General features: G+C 38.6%; 1 protein-coding gene across 5 annotated transcripts; it reads left to right on the forward strand.

The window, feature by feature from the left end:
* Positions 1 to 3,455: 3,455 nt before the first annotated feature.
* slc38a8a (solute carrier family 38 member 8a) lies at positions 3,456 to 20,537 on the forward strand. 5 transcript variants are annotated; one of them, XM_058075609.2, is made up of 11 exons: positions 3,456 to 3,774; positions 6,447 to 6,645; positions 8,218 to 8,374; positions 12,789 to 12,893; positions 13,489 to 13,546; positions 16,191 to 16,305; positions 17,847 to 17,994; positions 18,075 to 18,277; positions 18,357 to 18,408; positions 19,785 to 19,906; positions 19,970 to 20,537. In XM_058075609.2, the coding sequence occupies exons 1-10, from the start codon at positions 3,574 to 3,576 to the stop codon at positions 19,885 to 19,887; spliced, it is 1,341 nt and encodes a 446-aa protein (XP_057931592.2). In that variant the 5' UTR covers positions 3,456 to 3,573; the 3' UTR covers positions 19,888 to 19,906; positions 19,970 to 20,537. The 5 variants fall into 5 exon arrangements, with proteins under 5 accessions (XP_057931592.2, XP_078652368.1, XP_078652241.1 ...); XM_078796242.1 differs by having other exon boundaries at positions 18,075 to 18,121; positions 18,215 to 18,277; positions 19,785 to 20,537; XM_078796115.1 differs by having other exon boundaries at positions 19,785 to 20,537.
* Positions 20,538 to 23,834: the final 3,297 nt, after the last annotated feature.

Consider the following 23,834-nt stretch of genomic DNA (forward strand, 5'->3'; position numbering starts at 1 on the left):
ATATAGATTCATCGTGCCAAATATTCATTTAATTTAATTAATAGGCGACACGGCGGTCGAGTGGTTAGCACGCAGACCTCACAGCGAGGAGACCAGGGTTCAATTCCACCCTCTGTGTGGAGTTTGCATGTTCTCCCCGTGCATGCGTGGGTTTTCTCCGGGTACTCCGGTTTCCTCCCACATTCCAAAAAAACATGCTAGGTTAATTGGCGACTCCAAATTGTCCATAGGTATGAATGTGAGTGTGAATGGTTGTTTGTCTATATGTGCCCTGTGATTGGCTGGCCACCTGTCCAGGGTGTACCCCGCCCTCTCGCCTGAAGACAGCTGGGATAGGCTCCAGCACCCTCCACGACCCTTGTGAGGAAAAGCGGTAGAAAATGAATGAATTAATTTAATTAATTAATCTAAAAATAATTTAATTTGGACTTGAGTCACACATTTTATGACTTTGATAATATCATCAAAGACTTGCAATTCGACTCTGTGTTTGACGTTAAAGACTTTTTAACATTTTATTTGGTTTATGACTTGTAACGACTCAAATTGCAAGCGTATGACTTTGGAATGACTTGACTTGGATTTGTATGTTTACACTTGAGACTTGACTTGAGTGAATATGTGCCCCAAAACCGCCCGGATTGCGGTGTGGACAACCTCTAGACTGGATGGACTAATATCATTGCACTCCAAGGTTTAGTATCAGTTATTAGCTCAAATCAGTGATGCAGGTTGATTTCATCAGAGGTGATGTGTGTCTGTGTCCCAAGAGGTCTGATCCCCGCTTTTCTAAGCCCTAATAGGGCAGATCAGCCTGTGAATGTGTCACCCGGCCGCATTGGAGAACTAATCTCCCCATGAACCTTGGGAAACTTGGAAATGACTGGAGCCAGCTCGCTGTGCTAACAAGATTTGGGAAAGCTGGTGGTGAGTGGAGGTCACATGCCCTTTTCTCTTCAAGGTTCCCAGGTGCCAGAACGCTTGTGTCTGGCCAATCAGGTCACCCGTTCACATCCTGAACAGACACCATGGCGACATGTTAAACCCTTAGCCCCCCCCCTTTGCTTAGATTCATTAAATTCATTGTGCACCTCCTTTTATTTTCTATTTATGTATTGTATTTTTGGGCAGATTTTTATAGTATTTATAAATAGATTAATCTTCAATTTCTTTATATTAATTCCACACATTACTGTAAGTGTCATCATGTTAACGACATGTGAATGAATTCATTCATTCATTTTCTACCGCTTTTCCTCATGAGGGTCGCGGGGGGTACTGGAGCCTATCCCAGCTGTCTTCGGGTGAGAGGCGGCGTACACTCTGGACTGGTCGCCAGCCAATCACAGGGCACATATAGACAAACAACCATTCACACTCACATTCATACCTATTCATACCTGGTCGCTAATTAACCTAGCATGTTTTTGGAATGTGGGAGGAAACCGGATTGAACATGTAAACTCCACACAGAGATGGCCGAGGGTGGAATTGAACTTGGGTTTCCTTGGTGTGAGGCCTGCAAGCTACCCACTCGAACACCGTGCAGAGATACATTACAAAGATACATTGTTTTGTGTGTATTCATTCATTCATTCTCTACCTCTTATCACAGGGGTGCTGGAGCCTATCCCAGCTGTCTTCGGGCGAGAGGCGGGGTACACCCTGGACTGGTCGCTAGCCAATCACAGGGCACATATAGACAAACAACCATTCACACTAATTAACCTAGCATTCCTGTTTTTGGAATCTGGGAGGAAACCGGAGTACCCGGAGAAAACCCACGCATGCACGGGGAGAACATGCGAACTCCACACAGAGATGGCCGAAGGTGGAATTGAACCCTGGTCTCCTAGCTGTGAGGTCTGTGCGCTAACTACTCGACCGCCGTGCCGCCCATGTGAATGAATTATTATTAACTATTATTATGGATTATATTCCAAGTGTGCCAATTCAGTCAAATTCAACCAATTCCTGCAAATTATGTGCCAGATTGCAACTTTGTTGAATCCCTGCTACTTCCTTTCACATTTTCGACTTTGTGCCTGTAAACTGTGTAAACAGAAATCAGGATGATACCACAAAAAAATATAACGTCCTAAGACATTCTGTACAGACTGAAATATAATCATGTGATGATATTTAATGTCACTTGTTAAGCATGTCCAAAAAAAAAAAAAAAAAAAGCAATGACTATAACCTTTGTCATATGACCTACGAGTCTGTACCGCCAAGGGCGTAACACCAATTTCTGGGCCCTCATACATTAGTCTCCTGATACATACCACTAATTCATATAATTATGTGAGCAAAAATGAACAAAATAAGTAAACAATCCATGATAAGATACACACATATATGGTAATGGTAATGGTTTTATTTCATTTGAACATGCATCAGATTACAATTGAATGCATCACATAATCAGTTCACAGTTCCACATGTCCAAAAGGAGTAGGAAGAAGCAAAGCTTATTAAATCCTACCCCTCCATCTGGTACTTTTACAATCAGTAACTGTTACATTTGTACACTTCCTGCTTTCCTAATATAATTTTTTTAATTTTTTCAATTGTTTTTAATTTGATTAATTTTTATTAATTTTATTTTGATATGAGCATCCAATGACATAATGGGTACCATAGTAAGTGTCAATATAGTGATATATATAGCACATCATGACTGGTTCAAGACTCTTCATTCTTGTATTTAGCAAACATCAACTGCTTGTATTGTTTCTTGAATTGGCTCATCGTTGTGCATTGTTTGAGGGTCTTACTCAATCCATTCCATAGTTTGATTCCACATACTGAAATGCTATGGCTTTTTAACGTAGTCCTAGCATATAAGTGTTTCAAATGTAGTTCTTCCCTGAGATCATATTTCTCCTCTCTTGTAGAGAAGTATTGGATGACATTTTTTAGGTAATTGGTTATTTTTAGCCTTATGCATGATTTTAGCTGTTTGAAGATGAACTATATCAGCAAGTTGAAGTATTTGTGATTTTAGAAAATAAGGATTTAGTATGTTCCCTGTAGGCGGCATTATGAATTATCCTTACTGACCTTTTTTTGCAGTGCATTTAGCGAGTGAAGATTGCTTTTATAGTTATTACACATATTTTTCCATACAATAAGTAAGATATGGTAGAACCAGAGAGCAATAAAAAGTGTGGAGTGATTTTTGATTGAGAACAAATTTTGCTTCTGGCCACTTATATTTATTATTATGTATATTTGTAATATAAGGTTTCCAGCTCATATTTTCATCTATTGTGATGCCCAGAAATTTATTATATAACAATACAATAAATAAACCACAGATATTTGTGAAAATAAATATCAATCTAATACAGACACCGCCCTTGGTATCGATATAATCGATATTTGGATCCATATTAAGGGCACTCCCCCCTCCCTCCATGTGTATGGTATCACCTCAGTCAGTTCCAGTCCTTGCCATGGGTTCAGTGTTGGGAAGCTCCCACTGGTTAAGGTCGTTACCCGGCCACTAACTCGTATGGGTGCTTATATATAAGCCTATCCGTCCCACGGAGAGTTTCCATCCGGTAGACTATGGAGGAGTTGGCCAGAGAGAGCATTAGCCTGCTGGCTTCAGCCTCAGCCAAACCGCGGGTGGAAGTGGCTGGGCCCCGGCTAGGATCCATGGGGGCCATCTTCATCATGCTGAAGTCTGCTCTGGGCGCTGGACTCCTCAACTTTCCGTGGGCCTTCGCGAGAGCCGGGGGCATCCACAGTGCAATAACAGTGGAGCTGGTAGGGATATACAACTTTAGTTTTTTCCCCGGCCATTGGTAGCAGCTAAAGAGGATGTGTTGCGAAAAATTAATTGCCATGTTGTTATCACAGCTCTTAAATTAAAACTGACAGTCTACACGTAAGTCATACAATAATTTATTTGTTTATTGATTAATTAATTATGGTGGTGTATACTATATGGCAAACTCATAAAAAAATGCTTGTGGAACATACTGTAGCTAGGTTCACTGGTGGGCCTCCATAATAAATACATGTAATATTGGTGTGTATACAAGAGACTTACTTCAGAACTAGTTACAGCGCAAAAACATGTAATAAGACATGTTAATAAGAGCTGGAAACACCACAAGACAATGCCAGTAATAATTATGTGATGAAAAGTCGAAATTCTGAGATAAGAAATTCGAAATTATGACGTCAGGTGTCGTTTTCTTCATTTGGCAAAAATGGCGACACAATTGTGGGTGGGTATCCTAATACGGAACAAGAATGCGATAGCAGACAGCTCATTACACATGTAGCAAACGTTGAAATAATAAGTCGAAATTATAAGATAAGAAAGTCAAAATTATGAGATAAATAGTCATAATTATGAGATAAAAAGTCGAAATTATGAGATACAAACTGCGCATGTGCGAAGAAGGCAGCACCTGTAGCACATGCGCAGTTTCTATCTCATAATTTCGACTTTTTTATCATCTAATTTTGACTTTCTTATCTTATAATTTCGATTTATTATTTAGCAATTCTAACTTTTTATCAGATAATTTCGACTTTTATATAATAATGAAATAATAATTAGGCCAATGTTAGCAGCTGTATTATGTCACCGCATTACCTGTGTGAGTATTTAGCCTGTTATTCTTTTTGTATTACAATATTTGCTGGGGCAGTACGCACTCTGAGGCATCACATTACTGGAGGAAAATGTCTTTATTATAAAAAGTAAAAGAATGTTCAAGAACAACATGAAAAAGGTCACCACAATAATATTTAACAATCTCACAGTTCCCTCTAGTGGTTACAACAAGATGCAAAAAAGTTATTTTTAAGTGGACCCATTATGCTTTTTCCACTTTTCTGACCTATAAATGTTGTTATAAGGTTATATTCTTTTGTTAAATGATGTCAAAGTGTCAGATAATGAGTTTTTATGCATTCGGAAGTGAGCCCTGATGGCTCTACACGCTGAATTTTACAGAGTTTTTTATATCACAGACATCGACTGATATCAATGTGATGGGCTGCAGATTACCTGCACTTAATAAATGTGGACCTACGTATCTGGAAGTCCTCTGGAGCGCTTGGGAGTGTGACCAATCACAGAGGAGTGGGAGTACCCAGAGTGTGGACTAAAACAGATTAAACAGACCGTTTGGGTTGGAAGCAGGAAGTCCATGGAAATACTGCAGAAAGAGGTGCAGACTCTGGAAGATCTAGAAAGCTTTCTGTGCTGGTTATTGTAACTGCTGTGTAGGAATCCACACCTCAATACAAAGCAGCAGACTTGATCAGTGGGGAAACAGGCTTTTATTGCAGGTATAATTGATCCCACAACAGGCATAATAATAACAATAACATAATAATAATCAGAATTATACATTTCTATTATAAATAAATCTTATTTATTATAGTCTTTTCTTATGTCTACTATATTGGGTAATATGTGTGTAAAGGTGAGTCGGTGTGATGTTAAAAAGCGTTGTAATCAAATTTCATTGCTCTAACTAACATACAGTAAAGTCTCGTTATATCGATATCGGTTATAACGAATAAAGAAGCGGAGGAAAATGGATGGATGGAAGGGTTATAACAAATTACTACTTATTACGATACTATTTTCATTTCCCGGCAAATTTCTAGTCTTTTATGACATAATTAGTTCCGTTAGTACGATACCCGGTTATTATGATAATCCGGTTACTATGATGCCCTTTTCATCTCCCACCAGCCAATTTGGTCTGCTTATATCGATACAAAAGCAGCTTAAATCAATCTTTGCTTAAGGATTTCAATACCAAAAAAGAACACGGCGAACGGCTGCTTCCAGTCAACTTTATTTTTCACACTTCCACCACCAGAGCGCAGCACACACACCGATTCCCGCACTTCCTGGTTCACAGGTCATGCTCAACCCGCCCCACATAGCTGGCCAAACACATGCCTGCAACAGAAGAACCAACTGACATAGCATACACACCTATTCCAACGAAGACACAAGCGTACAAATACATGTATTTAATTGTGTTGTATTCAGATATCTTTTTATCGCTTGCAGTAATCACTGTTTTTCATATGTACTACATGCTGGCGTTCGTTGGTTCTTCTGTTGCAGGCATGTGTTTGTGAAAAATAAAGTTGACTGGAAGCAGCCGTTCGCCGTGTTCTTTTTTGGTATTGAAATCCTTAAGCAAAGATTGATTTAAGCTGAGTGCATTATTGCCCACTTTTAATGCAGTTCGGCGCAGGATCGGATATATGGATAGTCCGGTTATATGGGTATTTTTCCCGACTCCCGAGAATATCGATATAACGAGACTTTACTTTAATATAACTAAAATATTAATAGAAATTTGCTGTCTGGAATCAATTAACAGTGATGGATTATAGTATTGATATTTTGTCACGCTCCTACTTTAAATATTGCACTACAATATCTTTCCACTCAGGTCTCCCTTGTTTTCCTGGTCAGTGGTCTGATCATCCTGGGCTATGCATCCTCGATAAGCGGCCAGTGCACCTACCAGGCCGTGGTAAAGGAAGTGTGCGGCCCATCCATCGGTCAGCTATGTGAGATCTGCTTCGTTTTTAATCTTTTTATGATCTCTGTGGCCTTCCTTGTCATTGTGGATGACCAGCTGGAGAAGTGTGAGTAAGAGTTTTTTTGGTTTTATTATTTTTTTCTTTACTTGACTAATGAGTCAACATAATGAACTAATGTCATGCAAATATAAAAAAGTATATGTTGACTTAAACACTTTGTTTGAGCCCGTTAAACTGCAGGTACTGTCATTCCTCGGTAAATTGCACTATGAATTTCCCAGGCTTCACTCTACCGTAGTAATAAGTCATGGTATTTTGTGGTTGAATACAACATATTAGTAAAAAAAATGCATATTTAAGTGTTTTTTGCCTAAATTAAGCATTTCCGAACATAAAGGAACAAAAATACAAATATAAGCCATTAAAAAGACAACTCAAATGTGAGACATGTGCCAAACAACACGCTTTTATTGCAGGTTTAAATATAGTAACAACAACAACAACAACAACAATAATAATAATAATAATAATAATAATAATAATAATAATAATAATAATAATAATAACAACAGGCTGCTGTTGCAACCATTTCTCACAACAAGCTAAAACTCAACTCTGAACCCCAGACTTCCTGTCCACCGCCCATTCTGCTCCCCTGTTAGCACCGGAACATATTAACTGCGACATGCACACGTTTTATTTAGTTTAGTTTTTTTTTTTTCTCTGATTGTATACTTTATCCTACTTTGTGGGAACCAATTCACCACAATGTATTACAATATAGCTGTAATGTTTTGGTCATATAAGTACTTCTGGACCTGCCTGGATATACGGTTTTGTGTTCCATCTATCCATCCATCCATTTTCTACCGCTTATCCTCATGAGGGTCGCGGGGGGTGCTGGAGCCTATCCCAGCTGTCTTTGGGCGAGAGGCGGGGTACACCCTGGAATGGTCGCCAGCCAATCACAGGGCACATATAGACAAACAACCATTCACACTCACATTCATACCTATGGACAATTTGGAGTCGCTAATTAACCTAGCATGTTTTTTTGGAATGTGGGAAGAAACCGGAGTACCCGGAGAAAATCCCAGGAGAACATGCAAACTCCACACAGAGATGGCCGAGGGTGGAATTGAACCCTGGTCTCTTAGCTGTGATGTATGCGCGATAACCACTCATCCGCCGTGCAGCCTCAGTTTTTTGTTACATTAATTGATATTCTTTTACTTTATTTACTTTACTATATCACTTAGTAATAAAAACGGTAGCAAATATCTGACTAATTTCAGACACCCACAAGCATAAGAAGCCAGTACACTACAAAAAACACGTAACAGAAGTTGCGTGGTGTTAAAAGTAGCATGGCTCACACCTCCTGAACAATAATGGTGAGAGCTGTCCGAGCTGGTGCACCAATAACATAAAAATAACAATTCAAAATGGCCTTTTCTCCCTATTTCAAAGTAGTGTATACTATCTTTTCATTATGAATTTCTCATGTTGTCTCCTTGTGTTTTGCAAACTGGTCAATTGTACTTGAAACTGTACTTTCTATTTGATTCATCTCATTCAGCCTTATTTGTCTGCTTTTCTTGATTAGTTTGTGTCTTGCACTTGATTTTTCCAAGTAGTGGTCAAATGTTGTTGTTTGTTTATTGTGTTGTCTGTTAGTGTGCGGATCCCTGTATGAGTTAGTAACTGGTTTGCCAGACTCAGAGATGCCCTATCACTTCTACACGGACCAACGCTTTGCCCTGGTGCTGCTGTGTGCCTTCCTCATTCTGCCTATTTCCACCCCAAAAGAGATCAGCATTCAAAAATACATCAGGTCTGGTTTACAATTCTGCTTTTACACAAATACACACACACACATGCACATACACTCTGGATTGAAACACTCACAATGTTTAATGTACACAGAATATAGCGTTCTATGGCTATATAAACACCTAACCTACCAAAAGAAAATTGGAAAAAAATCAGAATTTTTTTTTTGTTTCTGCCTTTTTCCGTTCTTTATTAATCAGCATTAAAACATAAGTAAGTTTCAGGTAAATATCACTTCCTGTCATTTTGTCAAAGATACATTTCAATCATAAATTCCACTTTGACAGAAATATTTTTTTGCTTTCGTGACAGATCAAATATCTAACTATAACCAGGGGGTGCCCATTACGTCGATTGTGAGCACCAAAGGTAGTAAACGTCACTCGGTAGATCAGTCAGCTGACATTAAACTCCCCTGCTGATTTGCTTTTGCTCCCCTGTGGCGTTTCAATCTACACACGGAGATGCAACTGTCATCTGTTGTTGTTTTGATGACTGATAAACTAACTCAGCGGTAAGATCTGGAAGAAAAGTTAACTGTTCACTTGTAGCGGCTAATTATGTAGGAAAAAAGTGCATTGTTTGATCGCTGAACTCTACTACTAACTAACTATTATTTTATGATGAATTGGAAAATGTACTGTACACATTCCTGAAACATGTTGCTTTGCCTGCTAATTATGAAATCAATTACTTTGATTACTAAACTAAGTACTAATCATTAGTATTTATAATAGTTTATTGGTTATGTTAAGAGGTATGTTGCATGCTAAAAAAAAGTGTGTGCACCCCTGATTTGCATGTATAACATACATAAATACGCACATATAAATCTAGTAAATACATTTTGTACAGTGAAGAAAATAAGTATTTGAACACCCTGCTATTTTGCTATTTCTCCCACTTAGAAATCATGGAGGGGTCTGAAATTTTCATCGTAGGTGCATGTCCACTGTGAGAGAGATAAACTAAAAAGAAAAATCCAGAAATCACAATGCATGATTTTTTAACAATTTATTTGTGTGATACAGCTGCAAATAAGTATTTGAACACCTGAGAAAATGAATGTTAATATTTGGTACAGTAGCCTTTGTTTGCTATTACAGAGGTCAAACGTTTCCTGTAGTTTTTCACCAGGTTTGCACACACTGCAGGAGGGATCTTGGCCCACTCCTCCACACAGATCTTCTCTAGATCAGTCAGGTTTCTGGGCTGTCGCTGAGAAACACGGAGTTTGAGCTCCCTCCAAAGATTTTCGATTGGGTTCAGGTCTGGAGACTGGCTGGGCCATGCTAGAACCTTGATATGCTTCTTACGGAGCCACTCCTTGGTTTTCCTGGCTGTGTGCTTCGGGTCGTTGTCGTGTTGGAAGACCCAGCCACGACCCATCTTCAATGCTCTGACAGAGGGAAGGAGGTTGTTCCCCAAAATCTCACAATACACGGCCCCAGTCATCCTCTCTTTAATGCAGTGCACTCGTCCTGTCCCATGTGCAGAAAAACACCCCCAAAGCATGATGCTACCACCCCCATGCTTCACAGTAGGGATGGTGTTCTTCGGATTGTACTCTTCATTCTTCTTCCTCCAAACACGCTTATTGGAATTATGACCAAAAAGTTCTATTTTGGTCTCATCTGACCATAAAACTTTCTCCCATGACTCCTCTGTATCATCCAAATGGTCATATGCAAACTTAAGACGGGCCTTGACATGTGCTGGTTTAAGCAGGGGAACCTTTCGTGCCATGCATGATTTCACATCATGACGTCTTAGTGTATTACCTACAGTAACCTTGGAAACGGTGGTCCCAGCTCTTTTCAGGTCATTGACCAAGTCCTGTCGTGTAGTTCTGGGCTGATTCCTCACCTTTCTTAGAATCATTGAGACCCCACGAGGTGATATCTTGCATGGGGCTCCACTCCGATTGAGATTGACCGTCATGTTTAGCTTCTTCCATTTTCTAATGATAGCTCCAACAGTGGACCTTTTTTCACCAAGCTGCTTGGTAATTGCTCCGTAGCCCTTTCCAGCCTTGTGGAGGTGTACAATTTTGTCTCTGGTGTCTTTGGACAGCTCTTTGGTCTTCGCCATGTTACAAGTTAAAGTCTTACTGATTGTATGGGGTGGACAGGTGTCTTTATGCAGCTAACGACCTCAAACAGGTGCATCTGATTCAGGATGATACATGGAGTGCAGGTGGACTTCTAATGGGCAGACTAACAGGTCTTTCAGGGTCAGAATTCTAGATGATACACAGGTGTTCAAATACTTATTTGCAGCTGTATCACACAAATAAATTGTTAAAAAATCATGCATTGTGATTTCTGGATTTTTCTTTTTAGTTTATCTCTCTCACAGTGGACATGCACCTACGATGAAAATTTCAGACCCCTCCATGATTTCTAAGTGGGAGAAATAGCAAAATAGCAGGGTGTTCAAATACTTATTTTCTTCACTGTATATTTAATGTAATAAGTATAGAATTGGGATTTGGTCATTTGAAAAGTAGCTCACAGGCTGAAAAAGTGTGAGCACCTTTGAACTACACCAACGCAAACAACACAAAAATGGGGTTGTTTTACATCAAAATAACAACTTATTTGCAAATATAACACCATGAACTAGTTACAATTTTCACATTTCACACTGTGTGTGTGTGTGTGTGTTTCCCTACAATGCGTAACCTTCTGCACAAGCTTCACTCCTCCACGCCCTCCCACTTCCTCCTTCCTGTCATGTGTGATTCTTCCATTGAATGATCCCTGCTGAGCCCTTAAAACTGCTCTGAAATGTTAATGCATTACTGCAGAGTTGCATCATCACTTCTTTTTCCCTTTCAAGCAAAAAAAAAAAAAAAAAACGGAAAATACAAATAATACATTGTTGGGATAGGGTGTTCAGAATTATATATACATATTTAATATTGAAACTGTTCCATTTTTTGAGAGTGAACCGCTGACTTCCAGTTCCATTTTGTGAGCAAGCTATGAAAATACATAAAAAAACAGAACATATGACAACATGTGCACGAATCTGTAAAACAAAGTCAGTTGGGATAGGCTCCAGCATAGCCCCGCGACCCTCGTGAGGAGAAGCAACATTGAAAATGAATAAATGAGTGCATGTAATAGACAGGTATCTAAAATATGACAAGTGTAATTAGCAGATGTTCCTTTAGGGTTCACTGTTGTGCTTTGGCCAACAATATAAAAATTATAAAAAATAAACTGCCTCTTTTGCTGAAACTTTAGCATATGGACCTATTAAATTAGCTTGTGCAACACTATTCCAGTTTGGTAGGTTTTGATGCCTGCAGCCAAATTGTCTTGCATCATAGCAAGGCATTATTTTATCAGAACACAGAAGGGGGGAGAGGGGGGTTCAGTAATCCCTGCTTAAATGCAATTTGCCATGCATGTGCAGTACAGAGTGTTGGAGAGTAGTATTTTTAAAATTCTTCAAATTCAGTAATACTTTGTTTATCATGGTTAATTTAGAGAGAAATTGAGAAATAGAGTAGTTTTATAGTTAAAGCATATAAACCACATTTTGGACCTTCTAGCTATTTTAAAATATTTTTAAACATTATGTTTAATTATTATAATAATATATATATATATAAATAAATAATAATAATTAAACATATATATATATAATAAATAATAATAATTAAACATAATGTTTAAAAAATATATATAAAATAAATAATAACAATTAAACATAATGTTTAAAAATATTTTGAAATAGCTAGGTCCAAAAAAATATATATATATTATATATATTTATAATATATATATAATAATATGTTATTATATATTATGTCTTCTAGACATGAAATGACACCCCTCGAGTCACCTTTACACTTGCACCTAATATAGTAAACATAATACAAGTCAATATGCTATTTAAGACTTTTGTGTGTTACTATGAATGTGTTCCCCAGGGGACCTGAAAGAGAGGCGGACAGGAAGTGACATCAGGGGTTCAGAGTTGAGTTTCACCTCTACGTGGGTCACTGCCCCAAACGTAGCCCGTGTTTTTACTATGGATTATTATTGTGCCTCTTGTACAATAATTCAAACCTGCAATAAAAGGCTGTTGTTCCGGCAATCAAGTCTCACCGTACATTACAGTAACTACTGACACATCTTTTGTTCCAATTTTTCGCAAATATGCAAACAAGTCAAAAATAAGCTATCGACCCTGAGCTACACAGACAGTCCCATTATAATGTGTTTATGTACGAGGGCCAAAAATGGCACCGCATCTACTGTATATGTGGTGGTCCGAATTTATTTGTGGTAGCCCCCCACAAATGAATGAATGTTTGGGAAAAACTGACTCATTTGGTTGCATGCCACTGCCATTGATGTGTTTTTGAATCTTCTCCCCTTGTATCTGTCCTTCTCTTCCAGTGTACTCGGCACTCTAGCTGCAACCTACTTGACCACAGCCATCATCATCAAGTACTACACCATGCATTCTGTTCTCCTTCACATAACCCCTCTCTACAGCAGTGGGTATGTACTTGCACAAAAAAATGATGCTGGTAGTTGACATGTCTGTCAGTACTCAAACTGGGACTATATTTGAAATGGAACAATGATGTTTTTTTTTTATATTTGTATGCTTTCTGTGGAAAAAAAACATCTTTTGTAGGATTGATAGTCGTTGGTTGATGTTGAAATGTTAAACTTAAATAAATAAATTATTCATCTAAAAGTTATTTAGTTGCTTCAAGCCTTGTTCTTCGCATTTTGAATGTATTAGTTGTTTTTCAATTCTAGAACAAGCCTTAAGCTGACAAAGTTGTTTATTAGTTTAATCTCAAAGGTACTGTGTTATGTATGTATCCTCATCTTCTCTAAAACTAAAGTCTGGTCATCTGGGACAGCATTCTGGGTTATAAACCTACCTGGCAGTCATAAGCAGTGTTATGAGGTTCTATGATTAATCTTATCCGTAGCTCTGCTTTGAATCGAAGCCACCGGAACTGACAGGACAACTCTTACTTAAGACTCTCTGAGGGTCTCCCAGAGCTGGAATGTATATCAGCGCCGCTGCATTGGAAATTCTGTACAAATGTATATGTCTAACTGTTCTAATTTTGTGTAGGATCAGCTCCTGGGCATCCACGTTCAGCGTCATTCCAACCATCTGTTTTGGTTTTCAGGCAAGTACAAGCAAGTAAATATATTTACAGTCATATGAAAAGAATAGGGGCTGCACGGCGGTCGAGTGGTTAGCGCGTAGACCTCGCAGCTAGGAGATCTGAGTTCAATCCCACCCTCGGCCATCTCTGTGTGGAGTTTGCATGTTCTCCCCGTGCATGCGTGGGTTTTCTCCGGGTACTCCGGTTTCCTCCCACATTCCAAAAACATGCTAGGTTAATTGGCGACTCCAAATTGTCCATAGGTATGAATGTGAGTGTGAATGGTTGTTTGTCTATATGTGCCCTGTGATTGGCTGGCGACCAGTCGCCAGTAAACAGCTGGGATAGGCTCCAGCACCCCCGCGACCCTCGTGAGGATAAGGATGGCTGGTGACCAGTCCAGGGTGTACCCCACCTCTCTCCCAAAGACAGCTGGGATAGGCTCCAGCACCTCCGCGTTAAGCGGTAGAGAATGAATGAATGAATGAATGACACACAAAATAATTGGATGAAGTTGATTTGGAACAAATAATGTATCTTTGGGCCGCACGGCGGTCGAGTGGTTAGCGTGCCGGCCTCACAGCTAGGAGACCTGAGTTCAATTCCATCCTCGGCCATCTCTGTGTCGAGTTTGCATGTTCACTTTGGTTTCCTCCCACATTCCAAAAACATGCTAGGTTAATTGGCGACTCCAAATTGTCCATAGGTATGAATGTGAGTGTGAATGGTTGTTTGTCTATATGTGCCCTGTGATTGGCTGGCGACCAGTCCAGGGTGTACCCCGCCTCTCGCCCGAAGACAGCTGGGATAGGCTCCAGCACCTCTCGCGACCCTCGTGAGGATAAGCGGTAGAAAATGAATGAATGAATGAATGAATGAAAAGAATAGATCACTCCATTTCATATTTGTGGATTTGGCTGAAGACTATGATATAAAATGCATAGAAAATTATATAAAAACTAAATATAGTATAAAACAACACATTTTCACAGGTAACTGTCTCTTTCTGAAGTTGGTCTAATGGAAAAATCAAATACTTTTTCTGTTATGACAAGCATTGGGCATCAGTGGTGGGCAAAACCGTTCATTTCAGTAAACCGGATCATTACGGTTCATTCAGTAAAAAGATCCGTTCATTTTGGTAATTTCTGTCAATTGGTTGTTAGGCTGTGATCTCCTCAAGTGCATAGACCTGGTCAGCCGTGTCGAGTCAGTAAGTTCACTCATGTTCAAGCTTGTTCCGACTCAACAGTGCAACAACACGTGATGACTAGTGGTGTGTCGGTCATGAACGAACGGGTCAAAAGAACTCGTTTTTTTTAGTGAACGGAATGACAGTGTCGATCAATCTCTCGGTCTCGGCCTTTCAGTCAGCTAACCTTACCCACCCACAGAGTGAGGCGTGACGATAGGATAAGACAGACAAGCACGCAGATAGTCCCGCTCTGCAAAAGGAATGGTGAACTGACTCTCCAACCAATCCAAAAAAAAAAAAAGCGGAGTGAACGGGTATTTTAGGGACGGTGACCTCGTTCATTCAGTTCACAAAAAAGAACTAGTTCTTTTGATCCGTTCGTTCATGAACGACACACCACTGTTGAGCATCACTCTTGAAATGCTGTTCAGTTGTGATAAAACTGCTACTATTTACTTTGCTTCTTCCTGCTCCTTTTCAGACATGTGTAGCAATGAGGTGTTGTGTATGTATGTGTGTGTGTATATATATATATATATATATATATATATATATATATATATATGTGTGTGTGTAGGTATGAGTATGTGTATGTATGCTGCATATATATGTTTTTATATGTGTGTGTATATATATGTAAGTATGTATATAGATATTGTAAGTGTATATGTGAGATACATTAATGTAACATAGTATGCATGTCTGAAATAAATAATAATAGTAAGAACTATACACAATCCCCGTTGGTCTCCTTTGGGGGCACCATCGACACTCATTAGTCCAGTCACCTTTTGACCATCCAAGCTGCAATGAATGGCCGTAACACACTCTGAACCTTCTTGGATGTGTGTGTTAAATAAAGGTCAGCTAGCTGGCATGGCCTAGGGCGTCTGAGCCCTGTAGAATATACGTTTTTCATATTTAATAGGCAGGTCAAGTAGAAGAAAAAAGATCATCCTGTCAATCTAAAGCAAGGCCTTTATGTGTAACGTGCAAAGTTGCCAAGGTAACCTCTGAGAGATGCAGGCGAGATCTAATAACAGAAGGCAGCGTGCAAAAGGATTGATGCATATCCTTTCACATAAACACACACAGAGACTCACCACCTCAGGGTGAGTAATTGCAGTGCAAAGAGCTGAAAGGAGACCTGATGAGATCCTGGCCAGTGGGGCCTGGAAACGGGTGATGAGATTTAAACCAGGTTGATGGCACCGAGGATCAAGTGGGGACAAGAGTCTTTATCCTGGGCTATGTGGTGGTTTAAATGGCTCCTTGCTTGCACAGATCCGACATTTAATGTCCTATAAAACCTCAGCTTGACATTCTTTGGAACACATGGACAGTTTGTACAACATTATGTTTATTTTGATATTGAGTGTGCTATGTATTTCATATACGTATACAGGTGTATACCAGCAACTGAGTTACAATGGTGAAGTTGAATGAGACATTTTTTTTTCCTCTTGTCAGTGTCACGAGGCATCCATCGCCATTTACAGCAGCATGGAGAACCAACGGCTTTCTCACTGGGCCTTCATCTCTGTGGTGACTATGATCATCTGCCTCATCATCTATTCCCTCACAGGTATGACTGCATGTTCAGTTTGCACACCCCACTCTCTCCACATTATTCTAGTCACAATTCCGCACCACACATTTTTTGGGGGGATTTTTGCCAGTATGTTTGTGGTCGAGTGGTTAGCACGCAGGCCTCACAGCTAGGACACCTGAGTTCAATTCCACCCTCAGCTATCTCTGTGTGGAGTTTGCATGTTCTCCCCGTGTATGCGTGGGTTTTATTCGGGGTACTCCGGTTTCTTCCCACATTCCAAAAAACATGCTAGGTTAATTAGCGACTCCAAATTGTCCATAGGTATGAATGTGAGTGTGAATGGTTGTTTGTCTATATGTGCCCTGTGATTGGCAGGCGACCAGTCCAGGGTGTACCCCGCCTATTTAAACCAAGGTTAAATAAATAAATAATACATTTTTGGTTGATTGTCCATTTGTGGACAATGACACTATTGTGATTTTAAAGTTCTTCCAACAGATTAAGTATTGTTTAATCAGCCAAAATAATGGTGATGAACACCACATGAAATGAGCTACATTATCCATTAATGGGGCAACTCATTTACATAAGCTACTCACAGGGCATTGATTTGTTTTTACCGTCTAACCAAGAAGTTGTTTATGCAATTAAAAACACAAATCCATATAGGAAAAATCGCCCCAAAATTCCATAATTATAGACTAGATATGTAAAATAATCAGATCAGGAGAGTTGTTCGCTAATAACTGCCAAACGTTTCCATTTACCATGATTAGTATATTGCACGGCACAGCAGCTTTGCTGTGCTGGCTTATCAATAAAAACAAAGTTAGGACAATAATGCATGATATGCTGATAAACAAAAGTTGTTAGATGAGATGGCCACAGTCAACATTTTGAAATATATACTGTATACGTGCTCATAATCAGTGCCTCACATACATATGTACATATGCTTATGTAAGCCACCCACCCTAAACTTACCCTACTGCCCTCGATACACACACTATCCTTAAGTTTCTTTACTATGGCTTTTATATTATTACTTTTGTATAAAGTAGTAGTATTGCTACAAACGTACTGAGAGCAGAAAGGAGAAGTGAATGGCTAACGTTAGCTGCTCCTTGGCACATTCACACACCCTCAAGCAGTTTTCATGAAACCTGGTAGGTCCAATTAAAGTCATGGTAGTCCATCAATCATCATGTGATTTAACATTTAAGCTGAACTAACCTTTCTTTGACATGTACGAGCAGAAAATCTATGGAAACACTGCAAGGATAGGTGCAGAATCTGAAAGATCTAGAAAGCTTTCTGTGCAGATTGTCCATAACTCAATGCAAAGGGCCAAAAATGAACATAATGGGTCGTCTTTAAATCTGGTTTAGCTGCAGGACCCACCATCACCACACGTATGTTACAATACGGTTTTCAATATTATTAGAGTCATCCTGACACTAATTAACACCCCTATAGTTGTCTTTACACATGTATTAAACAATATAGGAGAGTAGGGCTGCATCTTTGAAAATCAATTGCATTATGTTTGCTACTAACTGTGCTCTCTTTCGCAGGGGTTTATGGGTATCTGACATTTGGCAAGGATGTGAAGCCCGACATTTTGATGTCATACATGGGTGAGGACATTCTGATGGTCGTCGCCAGGCTGCTGTTCGGAGTGTCCATCATCACCATCTACCCCATCATCCTGCTGTTGGGCAGGTTGGAGACACGTCATCTTGTTGTGTCGATTCAGCATTTACATTTTTACATTTACATTTCTTTATTAAATTTTGTAAAAGGTCCGTGATCCAGGATCCTCTGCTGAGTTGGTGGTGGAGGTGTGGAGGTGTGGTGACCGTTGAGTTGGAAAGCCGCAGTCGCTACACGCTGACGTTTCTGTGGATAACCGCAACTCTTCTCATCGCTCTGTTCGTACCAGACATCAGTAAAGTCATCAGCGTCATCGGGGGCATCAGCGCCTTTTTCATCTTTATTTTCCCAGGTATCTTCTTGTTTTTACGAACTAATTCCCTTTCATGTGGAATTCTCTACCCTGTTGAGTCATCTTTGTGTTTTACTAGGACTTTGCTTGATGTTTGCCATGCAGTCTGAGCCCGTGTCTTGTAAGACCAGGTGAGGAAGTGAATGAATGCACATCTGGAGGTGTAATGATGCAGCTAAGAAATATGATGAATGTGTCGAGAAGTTGAAAGCATAAAACCGAAACTCAGAGCCCGATACGGTTTATGTGGCTCTAACATGTCAGAGATGTACAGGGTCAGGCAAAATAATAAAAAAATAAAAAAATAAAAAATAAATAAAGTAAAAAAAAATATATATATATATAAATATATATAAATAAAAATAAAAAATACATAAAAATAAATAATAATAAAAAATAAAAAAATAAAAACAAAAAAATATACACAATAAAAAAAATAATGCCATTCTGTTTCATTATGTTTTAAAAAATAAATCAGTTCTGGCGGTGCGAGGTCGGCTGGTTGATTTTTGTTTCAATGCAGATCCAGTAGCTCTGAAGTTGGTAACCCATAACAAGATGGTGTTTCCAGCTGGTACGGGATCATGTCTACCAAGATTTAATTACAAATGGAACACTCGTTGTGTTGTATTTACTGATTTGTTTGTTTTGATAAAAGTTTCCACTATAAAAGCGCAATGCTCACCGGTCCAATTCATGGCAGCAACTGAAAAAGAAACGAAAAACAATTATGAAGAAGCAAAGCAAAATGGCATTATTTGTACTTTTACTTTATTTGCCTTTTATTTAACCTACAAATGTGTCAGATCATTTTGCCTGACATTGTACTTTGGCCATCTAGACCTGTTTTAAAGCCTATGCTCTGAGCGACAGGAAGCCAGTGCAGAGACTTGAGTACTGGACTCATATGGTCATATTTTCTGGTTCTCGTCAGGACTCGAGCAGCAGCATTTCCAATGTACTGCAGCAGTTTTACACCTTGTTTAGTCATCCCAGTGAGAAGTCAGTTACAGAGACTGTACACTCACATAAAGGACATCAGCACGAACTAATAGAACAATTCAGAGACATCTTTGCTGAGTAAAATAATAATGCACTGTATCATACATAGTGTTTTTATTATTACGGTTAAAGTCTTAGCTCCGTCTGATGCAGTGCACAGCATAATGAGCGTCTGGTAAATATTCCACCAAGCATCAAAGACTTGCCATGCAATTAGATATGAAACAAAAAGGCCGGAAAATTGAAGCGTGAAAAGATGAAAAAGCTGACACACTCGTTTCCAGAAAGAAAAAATGATACCAGAAAGCTAACACAAGAGGACGGTTAATACGTTTCCTTTCTTTGTCATGAAACGCTACTTTAGTAACGTTTCTTGTGTACAGATGAGAAGTAAAGGGTTCCCTATGGAAACACATTTAACAGTTAAACATTCAAAATGTTCAAAACACAACAATTACAACAAGTTTCAAGTCCATTCTTGTCTTTTGTGCCTCCTTTCTTCCAGGGTCTTCCTCACAGTTTGGGGGGTGGTCACCCTGTTGTGCGGTGCGTTCATCTTCGGCCAGAGTACCACAATCGCTGTGATGCAGCTCCTCGGAAAGATCTGATGCTGAAAACTAGATTGTGGTAAATAGATTCAATCTTTGTTCTCTTGTGCTGCCGAAGACCTCATGTTCTTCACTCTGACAGAACAATCAATGCGCCTGCTTCTGAAGACCAGTTGTTAAGCGGCCTGGATGACAACAAACTTAATCCCATCACCTCTTTGGTGAGTTTTGGGCTAATTATTCATTATTGATGAGCTCTGAATGGGGAGGATGTGTGCTTGAATGCAGACATGAGTAGGGTTCCAAGGGTGATATTCATGTGTCCGCCTTTCTACGTTAATGTTCTTCAAATGTGAAACATATTTAAGACGTGGACGCCTCATGATGCTAGTGTGTTGGTCAAAGTTTGCATGCAACAGGGTAATGCAAAAAGCCATATAGGAATAGTTGCTAAGATCGGAACTGGCTGAGGTGACATATTTGGATTTCTTTTTATGTACGTATGTTTGCCTGTGAAAATACCATCAACTGGTACATAAATAATATTATCATGGAAATAACCATACATGAAAATTGGTTGTACATGCTAACATTAGCATGTCATAATGTGCTGACGGTTGTTTGTTGCGTTTATGTGTGAGAACACCTTACACATTTACATTTTTATATACACATGTGATGCTAAATTTAAATTACATTAAAATAAATAATCCCAAATTATATGTGTGTGATATTTTTGGGAGTGGTGATTCTGCGACAAACATTGATTCTTAGTAAAATCAATGTTAAAAAAAAAAAAATTAAATCTTCAAAATTATGAAGAAAAGCAATTTCCACACCATAAGGCTTATCATCCATTTTTGAGAAAATTAAAGACTTAAAACTGATTTTTATTGTTCCCGTAACAGTTTGTTATATTTTATTCTAAATGCTACTATTTTATTCTACAGTCAATATTTTACATGGACAGCAAAGTGGCAATATTGGAGAAAATAATCTGAGATTTTGGGAATAAAGTCATGAATTTACAAAATAAAGTCATAAATTAATGACAAAAAAGTCATAAATTCATGAGGAAAAAAGTTGTTATATGACCTTGTTATACCTCAGGCCAAAGGTCATGTAAGTACCCCCCTTTCATAGCTGTCTCAGGCGGTGCCTGCCGTAATGGAGTATTAAAATAGATTACGAGAAAACGGTCGTATATTTATGAGAAAAAAAACTCAGTTACAGGCATTGCCTAAGACAGTTATGAAAAGGGGGGGTACTTACGTGACCTATGCCCTTGAGCATGTGGGGTACAGAAGACGGACGTTTGAAAAGCTAAACCCGCTAATCTGTGCTCAACTGCTTTTTCTGACACGTTGACATATTTTTTTTCTCGTAAACTTACGATTTTATTCTCGTAACTTAGTGACAAAAAATTTGTTCTCATAAATTTACGACTTTATTCTTGATTCTGACACGTTGACATATTTTTTTTCTCGTAAACTTACGATTTTATTCTCTTAACTTTGTGACAAAATTTTTTACTCATAAATTTACGACTTTATTCTTGATTCTGACATATTTTTTTTCTCGTAAACTTACAATTTTATTCTTGTAACTTAGTGACAAAATTTTTTTCTCATAAATTTATGACTTTATTCTTGATTCTGACACGTTGACATATTTTTTTTCTCGTAAACTTACGATTTTATTCTCGTAACTTAGTGCCAAAAATTTTTCTCAGAAATTTACGACTTTATTCTTGAAATTTCCGATTTTTTTTCGATGTGGCCCTATTATGCTGTTGTAAATTTTAAACAACTCTGGTTCGTAAAATATTATGCTTGAAAATAAGACAGCATATAATAAGACAATAAGACAGTATTTTCCGTTTTATAGCTTTATTGAATTTGCATCACTCTACATTATCTTGAATGTCGACAAATATAATACTTGCATCCCTTCAATATCTCTACTAGATCTGTTTTACAGAAACATACATTAAGAATTAAACAATCTCATAAAATTGAATATTCATACTGGTATGCCACATTTCTTAGACATGTATATAATATATTTGAGTCTCTTGTCTCCTTCATAGGACTACTATAGAAAACAAAAGGAAAACCATGTTAAAAAAAAAAATGCACCAAACAAATAAAGGAGTAGCATGGCCTAATACTACAGCAAAGAAGTTACTAGACATTCAGTTGACATGCACTCAGTTGAAGTTTAAAAAAAGAACGCAGTCAAAGAGGGGAAAGAATTGTGGCCTTGACAGAGGGGGGGTAACATTTGGCAATTTCCTGACTTGGAACCTGGACTCGTGTAGGAGCACTTGTTGAGGTAAACCCTGTGACTTTTCTCTCGGCACAAAAAATGGATGTACTGTACGTCACCGCCATCCAAAGCTATGTAGTTGTAGGACCAAAGCCCGAGTTGCACTGTGAGCGATATTATGGAATGGAACAACAGAAAACGGTATTGGCATTCTGACAGTTCATCGAACATCAACCCGAGTGGCCTGCATTGATTTGGGTACTCTAGTATTGTCCAACACTACGTAATGTTTCATGATGTGTAAACATTGATCCGTTCCCTTTTTAAACGTGACTTTCATTTAACATACATTCTATTGGCACAGAAAAATATTTAGTATTTATGCAGTAACACAACACACAGTCCATCCAGTTAAGTGGGCTCAAACAAGCTAGCACCGTTCATAGACAAAAAAGGTTAAGGTGGTAGCTTTTGGTCATCCCGACCATTTTTCAGTTCCAATTTCGCAGCTTCTATCGCAGTTTTTAATCAATATATTAATAAATCACTGCTGTTTTGGTAATGTTTTATTTCATTTGAACATGCATCAGATTACAATTGAATGCATCACATAATCAGTTCACAGTTCCACATGTCCAAAAGGAGTAGGAAGAAGCAAAGCTTATTAAATCCTACCCCTCCATCAGGTACTTTTACAATCAGTAACTGTTACATTTGTTCACTTCCTGCTTTCTGTAATTCAGTTTAAGTTTTTTTTGTTTTTTTTTAAATAATGTACCTCGTACCGAAGTACGGTACTTTGGTACTTTGTGGTTGAATACGGCGTATTATTAATCAAAACCTACGCATGTTTACGTTAATTTTGACACATTTTTTTTATCTAGATTGAGTATTTGTATAAAATACAAACGCAACACATTCAAAACCGTTGATGTAGTATTCTACACTAGTCACTTGATGTCAGTAATGTTACTGTAACGTTGGGTGAGACACACAAGCACCAGACTTGATCGCTTTTATTGCAGGTTTGAATGAAAAATTACTAGAAATTTGTCACTTCCTGTTCGCCGCTCGCTCTGCTCCCCTAGGTTTTAAGCGTATTGTCGTATATTCAAGTTGCTGCACGGCCGTAAAACCACTGTTTGCGTGGAATTGTCGTTTGTGTGATGGAATGAAATCTCAGTGTTTGGGTGGGAATCATCTGGGAATCATGATATCAAAATAAAAACGACCCTGCAATTGTTAAGGCGTTGATATTGAATATCATCGAGATTTGGATGCGCCTGGAGTTTTGTACTTCGATGAAGCAAATGTTTATGAGAAGAATGCGGCACAGATTAGCTAGATTGGTATCATAACATTTCCATAGACTGTACACAATCACTGCTAGATGTACACGCTAATACAGGGTATGCTAATCGGCTTAGTTCTATGTACTCAATGGTGATCAATTCTGTGTTATCGGGCATCTCCATTCCCTGGCCACCTTGTTCATCATCTATGTGGACTTCTTTCTTTGGAGTTATGTTAAATATATCACGTATCGAACAAAGCGACATCGATATATAGTAGATACTTTATTCATTTTCAAGTTCACACCGAAGCAACCATTGCTAAATGCTAAAACCAACATGACAAGAAATCAACTACCGCCCATATATATATGGGCACGCCTCATTTAGTAATCATTTCCACAGATCTGACTATGCATTAGGAGAGCATGACAATGAGTATATGAG

The sequence above is a fragment of the Doryrhamphus excisus genome, linkage group LG1 (genome assembly GCF_037039965.1).
Source record: "Doryrhamphus excisus strain RoL-2023G ecotype Guam linkage group LG1, RoL_Dexc_Guam_v1.1, whole genome shotgun sequence".
Lineage (NCBI taxonomy): Eukaryota > Metazoa > Chordata > Actinopteri > Syngnathiformes > Syngnathidae > Doryrhamphus > Doryrhamphus excisus.